Source organism: Chiloscyllium punctatum, chromosome 20 (genome assembly GCF_047496795.1).
Source record: "Chiloscyllium punctatum isolate Juve2018m chromosome 20, sChiPun1.3, whole genome shotgun sequence".
Taxonomy (NCBI): Eukaryota; Metazoa; Chordata; class Chondrichthyes; order Orectolobiformes; family Hemiscylliidae; genus Chiloscyllium; species Chiloscyllium punctatum.
The window spans coordinates 51,786,033-51,798,099 of NC_092758.1; the positions used below are offsets into that span (position 1 = coordinate 51,786,033).

At 40.8% G+C, this 12,067-nt stretch overlaps 1 protein-coding gene across 1 annotated transcript; it reads right to left on the minus strand.

The window, feature by feature from the left end:
- Window positions 1–1,382: 1,382 nt before the first annotated feature.
- On the minus strand, window positions 1,383–11,957 carry higd2a (HIG1 hypoxia inducible domain family, member 2A). Its single transcript, XM_072590909.1, has 2 exons — window positions 11,772–11,957; window positions 1,383–2,299 (listed from the first exon to the last, which is right to left on the minus strand). The coding sequence occupies exons 1-2, from the start codon at window positions 11,938–11,940 to the stop codon at window positions 2,133–2,135; spliced, it is 336 nt and encodes a 111-aa protein (XP_072447010.1). The 5' UTR covers window positions 11,941–11,957; the 3' UTR covers window positions 1,383–2,132.
- Between the last annotated feature and the right edge of the window lie 110 nt (window positions 11,958–12,067).

Genomic DNA, 12,067 nt, shown 5'->3' on the forward strand with positions numbered 1-12,067 from the left:
ATTGTGTCTTATGATCCTGCTCCACTAGCTACCGGAAGGAGCAGCGCTCCAAAAGCTAGTGCTTCCAAATAAACCTGTTGGACTACAACCTGGTGTTGTGATTTTTAACTTGGACACAGCTTGCTCAAGAAACACCAGTGAAGTCCTCCAGCTACTTAGAGAACAATCCAGTTATAATAAGCTGGTCAGCATGCCTCTGGCTTTTTTTTTCACAGTGAGAGTGTTTAGAATTGATACTATATTGCTTGAAAATTGATACCAATCATGCCTTTGAGATGGGAGTTGGATAATTATACAAATGGGAAAAAACATTAAAGGATTACAATAATACTGGAGGATGAGAAACTGAGTGGCTTTCGTAAGGTTTCACAGGATATGGACACAATTAGCTGAGTCATTATATAATACCCATCCTCAGTTTCCCCTTAGAAGTATCAGTCCTCTTTGAGAACCACTGCAATCCCATAGTGTAGGATACACAGTGCTCTCAGGAAGAAGTTCCAGGATTTTAAACCAGAGACCAAGTAACTATTTAATTCTAAAAATCAGAATGATGTGGTATGGAGGTGTTCCAATGCAACTACTGAATGGCCTCTTGTGCCATAATTATTTGATTCAAATAACTATTGAATCATCATCTGTACAAATCCACTCTTCCCACTGGATAAATTTATCACCTGATTAGTCAGTGGTCAGTAACTAAACTTTTAATCTGGTGACAGGATGTACAGTATTGCTAGTACAGCAAAGGGTCATAGCAACTGTCATTGGACCCTACAGAGTCTGATTTCCACATAACATTTATACTTCTCACTGCTATACAAAAGTGTAAGTTTACACCAAAGGTGGGAGCAGGACTAGGTTATTTAACCTGTTGTGCTTTTCTAGCACCACACACTCAACCCTAAAAGGTTTACCCCTTGTTCTTAAACTATGATCCTTGGTTTTAAAGAATTAACGGCCTATTAGCAGGTGCTGCTCATTTACTACAAGACTGGGCTCAAAGTGTCATGTGATTGTAGACACTGTTTCAGGCAATGTTGTCTTGGCAGAAGAGGTATTTTTGAACCTTCACATGAAACCAAGTCTTGTGAAGTGTTTAATTATAAACTTAGATTTTAGCATCAATACATTTAATGTTAAAATAGAAACAAATCCAACTAATTTTGACAGCATACATTGCAATTAAGATAGCGTGTTCTACACGGGCTATTGCAAGTAACAAAACCAGCTATTTTCTCCCTAATGAACTCATTTTATCTACTGTCTTGCTTAAAAAAAATGTAGAATGCTACCTAAATTCAATGTCCAAAAACAGTTGAAATGACTGATTGAGCATATGTAACAAATTTGACAGCAGTAAGAAATAAGAGTGTCCTGTATTCTAGATTGTAAACAAATGTTTAATTATTTCCATTGCATGTCTCAAAACACCATTTCAAAACAACTTTCGAAGCACATTTCAATCTAATAAAATATATATTATATGGTGTCTTAAAAAGTACACAGGCATACACCAGCAGTGATAGATTAAATACATGTTGCTCCTTAACAAATTTATTTTGTTTCAACCTTTACACACATTATGCATTTTTGTTATTTTTAGAAAGTGCAGCAAGTTGACATCAGGAAGTTTATAATTTTAGATAAAACCAAACACCAGTTGTGTAAAAATGAGCCTGGCAGTTCCCCACAAGATAAATCAAAGTCATACTATGCACAGATCAGCAAAGGTGAGGAGCAAAAAAAAATCTCAAATGTGAATTGTGCATGACAAAAGGAAATACACATGTAAAAGGGTGGTGGGAAGAATGTAAAACAAGACTGTGTGCCGATCTTAATTGTTTATGGGCTAGGACTCCAAATCTTGCTTTATAGTCTGCTTACCACCCCTTCGAGAGTCTCCTTTGCAACAGAAATATTCAGTTATACCATAGTTTGTATTACTCATTAAAATGTTTGGTACCGAGAAGTCCCTAAATTTAGATTATTAATGTTTTGTGCTGAAATTATTTCTAGAGTGAGATTCCAGTTGCATATTTCAATTATTAAATAGGACTGAAAATTCCTCCTATTTTGCAATGTTAGTTTCAGATGCTCCTGGACACAGACCAATTGAGTAGAATAACTACTTAGACCTTGCGCTTCATTGCGGTAGCTACCACACCCACCAAGATAGCAGCAACAGTGAAACCTTGGGCAAAGATACGTGCTCGCATTAACAGCTGAGATTGTCGTGTCTTGCCATGTTTAAAGGCGATCAAACCGTAGGTAAGAGCACCTGCTGTGCCCAACATTCCTATAAAAAGAAAAAAAAATCAGACATTTAAAACTATTGACCAGGGGATTTTAAACTTTGTCTTCATGCATGTGAAGCCTTGGGAATTACAAAGTTAAAACTGTGTTCCTGTTATTTTGCAGAAATCTCAAGTTTCGACGGACAGATCTTGGTTTGTTTTTAAGACTTGAGTACACCAATAAGACAGCAGTACTAAAACATATTCTTTATACGTCTCCAAGATCAACAAACACAAAGATGAATAACCAGCGAACTTCAAATTAGTCTCTGCTTTAGACTGATGTGACCATTTTGACACCTTGGCAATAGTTTGCATTATTTCCAGATATTACTTCACACCATCTAAAGCATTTTCTAGAAATTTTGTTCAAGTTGCAGCATAAATGACCAATTCAACAGTTTGCTCTGGATAAAGTAATGGAGCTGGTATGCTATGCATGGTCTTTCTGTCATATAACAGGCTAAAAAACTCTCAAAACACCAGGTTATAGTCCAACAGGTTTAATTGGAAGCACTAGCTTTCAGAGCACCGCTCTTTCACCAGGTCAGAGAGACGTACAGCATGGAAACAGACCCTTCAGTCCAACACATCCATGCCGACCAGATATCCCAACCCAATCTAGTCCCACCTCCCAGCACCCGGCCCATATCCCTCCAAACCTTTGTTGGATTATAACCCAGTGTTGTGTGATTTTTAAACTTTGTACACCCCAGTCCAACACCGGCATCTCTAAATCAAAAATATAACAGGCTTGTCAACAAAGTTCAAACTATTAAATAAAAGGGGCATTAGTAGTGTGGATAGGAAGTTGGGTGAGTTACAGAAAACTGGTGAATTAATCTTTGAAAAAAGTACCTAGAGAAACAGTTTTGGAAACATCCGTGGAGAAAGAAACAGTGTTTCAAATCCAATACAACTTTTTAGAATGATTGTTTTCCACCTGGGAGGAAGATTGGTCTATACTAATCACTAAGATTTGAGTGTACAGGCACAATCTTAAAACTTGTAAGTGACTGAAAACTTTGTATTGGGAGGAGATTTGTAATAGATAAGACATGGGTGCAAGAGGAGAGCAGCTCATAAGTGTGCTGCAGAGAAATATGAAGAAATGGATATTGAAGGAGGAACAATATGGCATTGTAAAGGATATACTGTACTGTAATTCTAGAAGATGCTGAGGAAGTGGGGAGAATGTGTGTACGTACTTACACAGTTGAAGATGGCAGGTTGTGGCAGCAGTTAGACATAAAGACATGTGGAAAGCTAAGTATCTTTTAAACATATGCACAGTATAAAAGCACAGAAGTTAAGGCACATTTTTATAACTTCAAATGGAGCAGCGTGAAGTTCTGGGCATCATATTGGAGGATATGAAGCTACGTAGGATGCAGAAAAGTTCTGAAAATGTTTCAAAATTTGAGGTATTTAGGTGACATGCATAGATTGAAAAGATTGACGCCGTTTTCCTTGGAGAAATTTGGAAGACCATAAGACATAGGAGTGGAAGTAAGGCCATTCGGCCCATCGAGTCCACTCCGCCATTCAATCATGGCTGTTGCACATTTCAGCTCCACTTGCCAGCGTTCTCCCCGTAGCCCTTAATTCCTCTAGACAACAAGAACCTATCAATCTCGGCCTTGAAGACATTTAGCGTCCCGGCTTCCACTGCACTCCGTGGCAATGAATTCCACAGACCCACCACTCTCTGGCTGAAGAAATGTCTCCGCATTTCCGTTCTGAAATGACCCCCTCTAATTCTAAGGCTGTGTCCACGGGTCCTAGTCTCCTCGCCTAACAGAAACAATTTTCTAGCATCCACCTTTTCAAAGCCATGTATTATTTTGTACGTCTCTATTAGATCTCCCCTTAATCTTCTAAACTCCAACGAATACAATCCCAGTATCCTCAGCCGTTCCTCATATGCTAGACCTGTCATTCCAGGGATCATCCGTGTGAATCTCCACTGGACACGTTCCAGTGCCAGTATGTCCTTCCTGAGGTGTGGGGACCAAACCTGGACACAGTACTCCAAATGGGGCCTAACCAGAGCTTTATAAAGTCTTAGTAGTACATCTCTGCTTTTATATTCCAACCCTCTTGAGATAAGAGACAACATTGCATTCGCTTTCTTAATCACGGACTCAACCTGCATGTTTACCTTTAGAGAATCCTCGACTAGCACTCCCAGATCCCTTTGTGCTTTGGCTTTATTAAGTTTCTCACCATTTAGAAAGTAGTCCATGCTTTTATTCTTTTTGCCAAAGTGCAAGACCTCGCACTTGCTCACGTTAAATTCCATCAGCCATTTCCTGGACCACTCTCCCAACCTGTCTAGATCCTTCTGTAGCCTCCCCACTTCCTCAGTACTACCTGCCTGTCCACCTAACTTCGTATCATCGGCAAACTTCGCTAGAATGCCCCCGGTTCCCTCATCCAAATCATTAATATATAATGCGAACAGCTGTGGCCCCAGCACCGAACCCTGCGGGACACCGCTCGTCACCGGCTGCCATTCTGAAAAAGAACCTTTTATCCCAACTCTCTGCCTTCTGTTAGATAGCCAATCCTCAATCCATCCCAGCAGCTCACCTCGAACACCATAGGCCCTCACCTTGCTCAGCAGCCTCCCGTGTGGCACCTTATCAAAGGCCTTTTGAAAGTCCAGATAGACCACATCCACTGGGTTTCCCTGGTCTAACCTACTTGTTACCTCTTCAAAAAATTCCAACAGGTTTGTCAGGCATGACCTCCCTTTACTAAATCCATGTTGACTTGTTCTAATCAGACTCTGCTCTTCCAAGAATTTAGAAACCTCATCCTTAATGATGGATTCTAGAATTTTACCAACAACCAAGGTTAAGCTGATTGGCCTCTAATTTTCCATCTTTTGCCTTGATCCTTTCTTGAACAAGGGGGTTACTACAGCCATCTTCCAATCATCCAGGACCTTTCCTGACTCCAGTGACTCTTGAAAGATCTCAACCAATGCCTCTGCTATTTCCTCACCAACCTCTCTCAGAACTCTAGGGTGTATCCCATCGGGGCCAGGAGATTTATCAATTTTAAGACTTTTTAACTTTTCTAGCACTATCTCTTTCGTAATGGCAACCATACTCAACTCAGCCCCGTGACACCCTTTAATTTTTGGGATATTACTCCTGTCTTCCACTGTGAAAACTGATGCAAAGTACTTGTTAAGTTCTCCTGCTATTTCCTTATCTCCCATCACTAGGCTCCCTGCATCAGTTTGAAGTGGCCCAATGTCTACTTTTGTCTGTCGTTTGTTTCTTATGTACTGAAAGAAACTTTTACTATTATTTCTAATATTACTGGCTAGCCTACCTTCATATTTGATCCTCTCATTTCTTATTACACTCTTTGTTATCCTCTGTTGGCTTTTGTATCCTTCCCAATCTTCTGATTTCCCACTGTTCTTAGCCACTTTATAGGATCTCTCTTTTTCTTTAATACATTTCCTGACTTCCTTTGTCAGCCAAGGTTGTCTAATCCCTCCCCGGTTAATCTTTCTTTTCTTGGGAATGAACCTCTGTACAGTGTCCTCAATTATACCTACAAACTCCTGCCATTTTTGCTCTAGTGTCTTCCCGGTTAGCCTCTGCTTCCAGTCTATTTTAGTCAGTTCCTCTCTCATGCCCTCATAATTACCTTTATTCAACTGTAACACCATTACATCAGATTTTGCCTTCTCCCTTTCAAACTCCAGACTGAACTCTACCATATTATGGTCGCTACTTCCTAAGGGTTCCCTTACTTTAAGATCTTTTATAGAGTCTGGTTCATTGCAAGATTCAATAGTATTGTTCAAATTAATGAGTGAGTGCAGGTTGAGTTGATAAGACCATAAGAAATAGCAACAGGAGAAGGCCATTCAGCTTCATGAGTCTGCTCCTCTATTCAATACGATCATAGGTCAGACATTGCTTGCGTCCACTCTTCCCCTAGTTTTCCGTGTAATGCTCAATTTATCTGCTTATCAACAATGTAGCTATCTCAACCTAAGATTATACACGAGGATTCTGTCCCCACAGCTCCGTGGGAAGGAGTTCCTAAGACACTCAAACCTCAAGAAATTCCTCACCTCAGTCTGAAACTGGCACCCCTTCATTCTGAGACTACGCCCTCTGGTCCTAGACTCTCCCATCTGGGAAAACATCTCCTCAGCACTACCTTCTCAAGCCTCTAAAAAATCCTAAGTTTCAATGAGATCACCTCTCATTCTTCTTAATTATAACGAGTACCAACTGTTCATCCTTTGCTCATAAGACAGTCTCTTTATAACAGCATTCATTAGGATGATCCCAGTCTCTAAACTCCCTTCAATGAAATGATATTTTTCCTTAAAAGGGGACCAAAACTAATTTCAGTACTCCAGATGTGGTCTCACCAGCATTTGTGCAGTAAGACTTCACTACTCTAATCCCCTTGAAATAGGGGCCAATTCCATTTGCCTTCAGAAAACGTGCATGTAACCTGCTGCAGCTGTGTGCTAAAGTACCAGAGTCCCTTTGTGTTGCAGCTTTTTGCAATTTTTATTTAATACTTTTCTTTTGTTATCCTTCCCAAACTGAACAACTTCACATTTTCCCACATTATGTGGTACTTGTTGCCCACTTACTTAACCAATCACCAATATCTCGGAACAGGTGCACTCTCAAAACTAATCCCTCAGGAACCCTACTGGTTACAGGTTGCCAACGTGAAAAAGAACCTCTAATCTCCATCCATTGCTTCCTGTCCATGAGCTAATTCTCAAATCTGTGCCAATGCCCAACTCTGTGGGCTCTTATGAATTGACCTTTTGGAAGGTACCTTGTCAAATGCCTTTTGGAACTCAGTACAACACATTCATTGGTTCCCTTCGATCCGCTCTGGTTGAGACTTCAAAAAAAAACAAACTGACAAATTAGTCAGACATTATTTCCTTTTCATGAAACAACGCTGACTCTGCTTATTTGAATTATAAATTTTCCAAATGCGCTGCAAAAACTTAATAATTGATTCCAAATTTTTCCAACAAAATTATTAGATTCCCTACAGTATGCAAACAGGCCATTCAGCCCAACAAGTCCACACTGACCCAGTCCCCTTACTTATCCTTACCTCTGACTAACACTATGGATAGTTTATCATAGCCAATTCACTTGACCTGCACATCTTCGGATTGTGGTAGGTAACCAGAGCACCCGGAGGAAACCCACACAGACACGGGGAGAATGTGCAAACGCCACACAGACAGTCCGCCCGAGGCAGGAATCGAACCTGGGTCCCTGGCGCTGTGAGACAGCAGTGCTAGCCACTGAACCACCATGATGGTAGGCTGAATGGCTGATAGTTACCCGTTTTTTGCCTCCTCCCTTTTTGAATAGGCATATCACATTGGAAAACTGTCAATATTCTGATAATTTTCCAAAATTCTTTGGCTTCTGGAAAAAGTATAACCTATGTAACCTTATCTCTATTTTTTTTTATGGATTAGTAAGAAACTGTTTTATAGTGTCTGAACTGTACAGCATGGAAGCAGACTCTGGTCCAATTCATCCCTGCTGACCAGATATCCAAAATTAATCTAGTCCAATTTGCCAGCATTTTGCCCATAATCCTTCTAAACTTTTCCTATCCATATACCCATCCAGATGCCTTTTAAATATTGTAATTGTAACAGCCTTCACCACTTTGGTTAGGTCACTTTTGGAACATAGGTGTGTGCAAATCTGGTCTCCCTATCAGAAGGATGTTGTGAAACTTGCAATGATTCAGAAAAGATTTAATAGGATGTTGCCAGGGTTGGAGGATTTGAGCTATAGAGAGGGGCTAGGGCTGTTATCCCTGGAGCAGAGGCTAAGTGGTGATCTTACAGAGGTTTATGAAATCATGAGGAGCATGCAGAAGGTAAAAGACATTTTTTTTTCTCCCCTGGGAGTGGGAGAATCCAAATCTAGAGGGCATAGGTTTAGCGTAAGGGATGAAAAGTTTAAAAGGGACCTAAGGGGCAACTTTTTCACACAGAGGGTGGTGCCTGTATGGAAATGAGTTGCAAGAGGAAGTGGAGGAGTCTGGTAAAATTACAACATTTAAAAGGAATCTGGATGCGTATATGAATAGGAAGGGTTTAGAAGGATATGGGCTAAGCGCTGGCAAATGGGACTAGATTAATTTAGCATATCTGGTCAGTATGGTCGCATTGGACCAAAGGGTCTGTTTCCGTGTTGTACCTCTATGACTGACTTCCTCAGCTCATTCCATACAAGCACTACCTTCTGTGTGAAAAGGTTGCCCCTTAGATCCTTTTTAAATCTTTTCCCTCCCAGCTTAAAACTACACCCTCTAGTTTTGGACTCCACTATCCTGGGGAAAAAGACTGCGGCTATTCACCCTATCCATGCCCCTCATGATCTTATAAACCTCTAAAAGGTCATCTCTCAGCCTTCAATAATCCAGAAGCAATAGCCCCAGTCTATTCAGCCTCTCCCTACAGCTCAAATCCTCCAACCCTGGCAACATTCTTGTGAAACTTGGAAGAGTTTAGAAAAGATTTACAACATCCTTTCCACAGCAGGGAGACCTTCAGAGGAATTAAGAACACCAACTTAAGGTGACTGACAAAAGAACTAGATGTGACACAAAAAAAAACAGTAGTTAGGATCCGGATGACTTCTTGACAATCCAGTTGGGACAGATTCAACCATGGATTTCAAGAGGAAAATATTATCAGCTGAAAATAAAACTGGAGGATGTAGTGGAGTGGGACTAGCTAATTGTTTGTAAGGAGTCCAAGATTAGACATAACACACTGAACAATCTGTCTTAAGATGTAATGAATCTGCGTTGTTCTAGAGGCTTTGTAAGATTGGCATTGTGCAGCAACAGGGCACCAAAATCTGAATTTGACCTCTACAAGTATTGTTCACATGTTACTATTTTCTTTATTGCCCAACAAATCTGAAAACCATCAGAAAACAACTTTAGTAGTATCTGGATAAGTGGCAATACTGTATTTGAGACCAGTCTGATTAAGCTAACCAATGTGATACAAGTCAGAACCTCAAATCAGTAATATCAATCACATAGCTAAAACGACAATAACATACTTTTTTCTCACAGATGCTGTCAGACCTACTGAGTTTCTACAGCAATTTGCTTTTCTACCAGATTTTTAGCAACTGCAATTCTTTGATTTATTAAACTGGAGAAATTCTGCAAGTCTGGTAGTATACGTGATGAGATAAACAGAATGTTTCAAGTGCAATAAGACTCTTATTTAGAAGTTCCAAAGAGTCATATCAACTCAACGTTAAATGTTTCTGTTTACAGATGTTGCCAAACTTGCTGAGTTTCTACAACATTTTTGCTTTTATTACAGGTCTCTAGCATCTGCAAAATCTTGTTTCAATTTACATAATAATTTTGTTCCTTGTAGCAGTACCTGCATTAATGACCTTTGTAATTTTTTTTATCGAAATGAAAAGATTTACAGCATAGAGTCATAAAGATGTACAGTATGGAAACAGACCCTTCGGTCCAACCAGTCCATGCCGACCAGATATCCCAACCCAATCTAGCCCCACCTGCCAGCACTTGGCCCATACCCCTCCAAACCCTTCCTATTCATATACCCATCCAAATGCCTTTTAAATGTTGCAATTGTACCAGCCTCCATCACATCCTCTGGCAGCTCATTCCATATCTATACCACCCTCTAAGAGAAACAGTTGTCCCTTAGGTCTCTTTTATATCTTTCCCCCCTCACCCTAAATCTATGCCCTCTAGTTCTGGACTCCCCGGCCCAGGGAAAAGACTGTCTATTTACCCTATCCATGCCCCTCAATTTTGTAAATCTATATAAGGTCACCCCTCAGCCTCCAATGCTCCAGGGAAAACAGCCCCAGCCTGTTCAGCCTCTCCCCATAGCTCAAATCCTCCAACCCTGGCAACTTCCTTGTAAATCTTTTCTGAATCCTTTCAAGTTTCACAATGTCTTTCCGATAGGAAGGAGGCCAGAATTGCACACAATATTCCAACAGTGGCCTAACCAATGTCCTGTACAGCTGCAACATGACCTCCCAACTCTTGTACTCAATACTCTGACCAATAAAGGAAAGCATCCCAAATACTTTCTTCAATGTCCTATCTACCTGTGACTCCACTTTCAAGGAGCTATGAACCTGCACTCCAAGACATCTTTGTTCAGCAACACTCCCTAGGACCTTACCATTAAATGTATAAGTCCTGCTAAGATTTGCTTTCCCAAAATGTAACACCTCGCATTTAATCAGAATTAAACTCCATCTGCACTTCTCAGCCCATTGGCCTATCTGGTCCAGATTCTGTTGTAATCGGAGGTAACCCTCTTTGCTGTCCACTACACCTCCAATTTTGGTGTCATCTGCAAACTTACTAACTGTACCTCTTATGCTCACATCCAAATCATTTAGGTAGATGACAAAAAGTAGAGGACCCAGCACCAATCCTTGTAGCACTCCACTGGTCACAGGCCTCCAGTCTGAAAAACAATCCTCCACCACAACCCTCTGTCTTCTACCTTTGAGACAGTTCTGTATCCAAATAGCTAGTTCTCTCTGTATTCCATGAGATCTAACCTTGCTAATCAGTCTCCCATGGGGAACCTTGTTGAATGCCTTACTGAAGTCCATATAGATCACATCTACCGCTCTGCCCTCATCAATCCTCTTTGTTACATCTTCAAAAAACTCAATCAAGTTTGTGAGACATGATTTCTCACGCACAAAGCCATGTTGACTATCCCTAATCAGTCCTTACCTTTCCAAATACATGTACATCCTGTCCCTCAGGATTCCCTTCAACAACTTGCCCATCACCGAGGTCAGGCTCACTGGTATATAGTTCCCTGGCTTGTCCTTACCACCCTTTTTAAACAGTGGCACCATGTTTGCCAACCTCAAGTCTTCCAGCACCTCACCTTGACTATCGATGATACAAATATCTCAGCAAGAGGCCCAGCAATCACTTCTCTAGCTCCGCACAGAGACCTCTGATCAGGTCCTGGGGATTTATCCACCTTTAACTGTTTCAAGACATCCAGCACTTCCTCCCTCTGTAATCTGGAAATTTTGCAAGATGTCACCATCTATTTCCCCACAGTCTATATCTTCCATATCATTTTCCACAGTAAATACTGATGCAAAATATTCATTTAGTATCTCCCCCATTTTCTGCAATCAGTATACAGTAAAAGAGACTCACATATTTTAAAAGGTTCCAAAGTTAACTTGTGTTTACAAATTGAACGGCATTAGGGACAAAGAAAATTTAAACACTACACGTAATAAGCAGTACTTAAACAAACAATTTCAGTTTTATATGTCGCGTCAAGTGTAGCTTAAAAGGAATCCAAGATGAACTCCAGTCTAAACGAATCTTGATTCAATCACTTTCCGCTCGACCCCATGCTCTAACGGACGCTATACTCACCGATTGGAACGAACGGGTTTTCTTTCGTTTTCCTGATGAACTTCTCTTGAAAACCTTCCTCCTTGGGTTTGGGTAATGGAGTAAAACCCTCAATATCCGGAGGCTTCGTTAAATCGAGCACCGAGGCTGCAGAAAACGACTTCATGCCAAGAGCCGGGAATAAGATCATATGACCGGAAACACAATGCGGTTTGCGTCCCCGTCTGACGATTAACTTACGCCAACATCATCACTCTAAACGGAGGTGGGCCCCATATGTGATTGACAGTTAGCGGACGGAACCTTCCTCAGCCTGT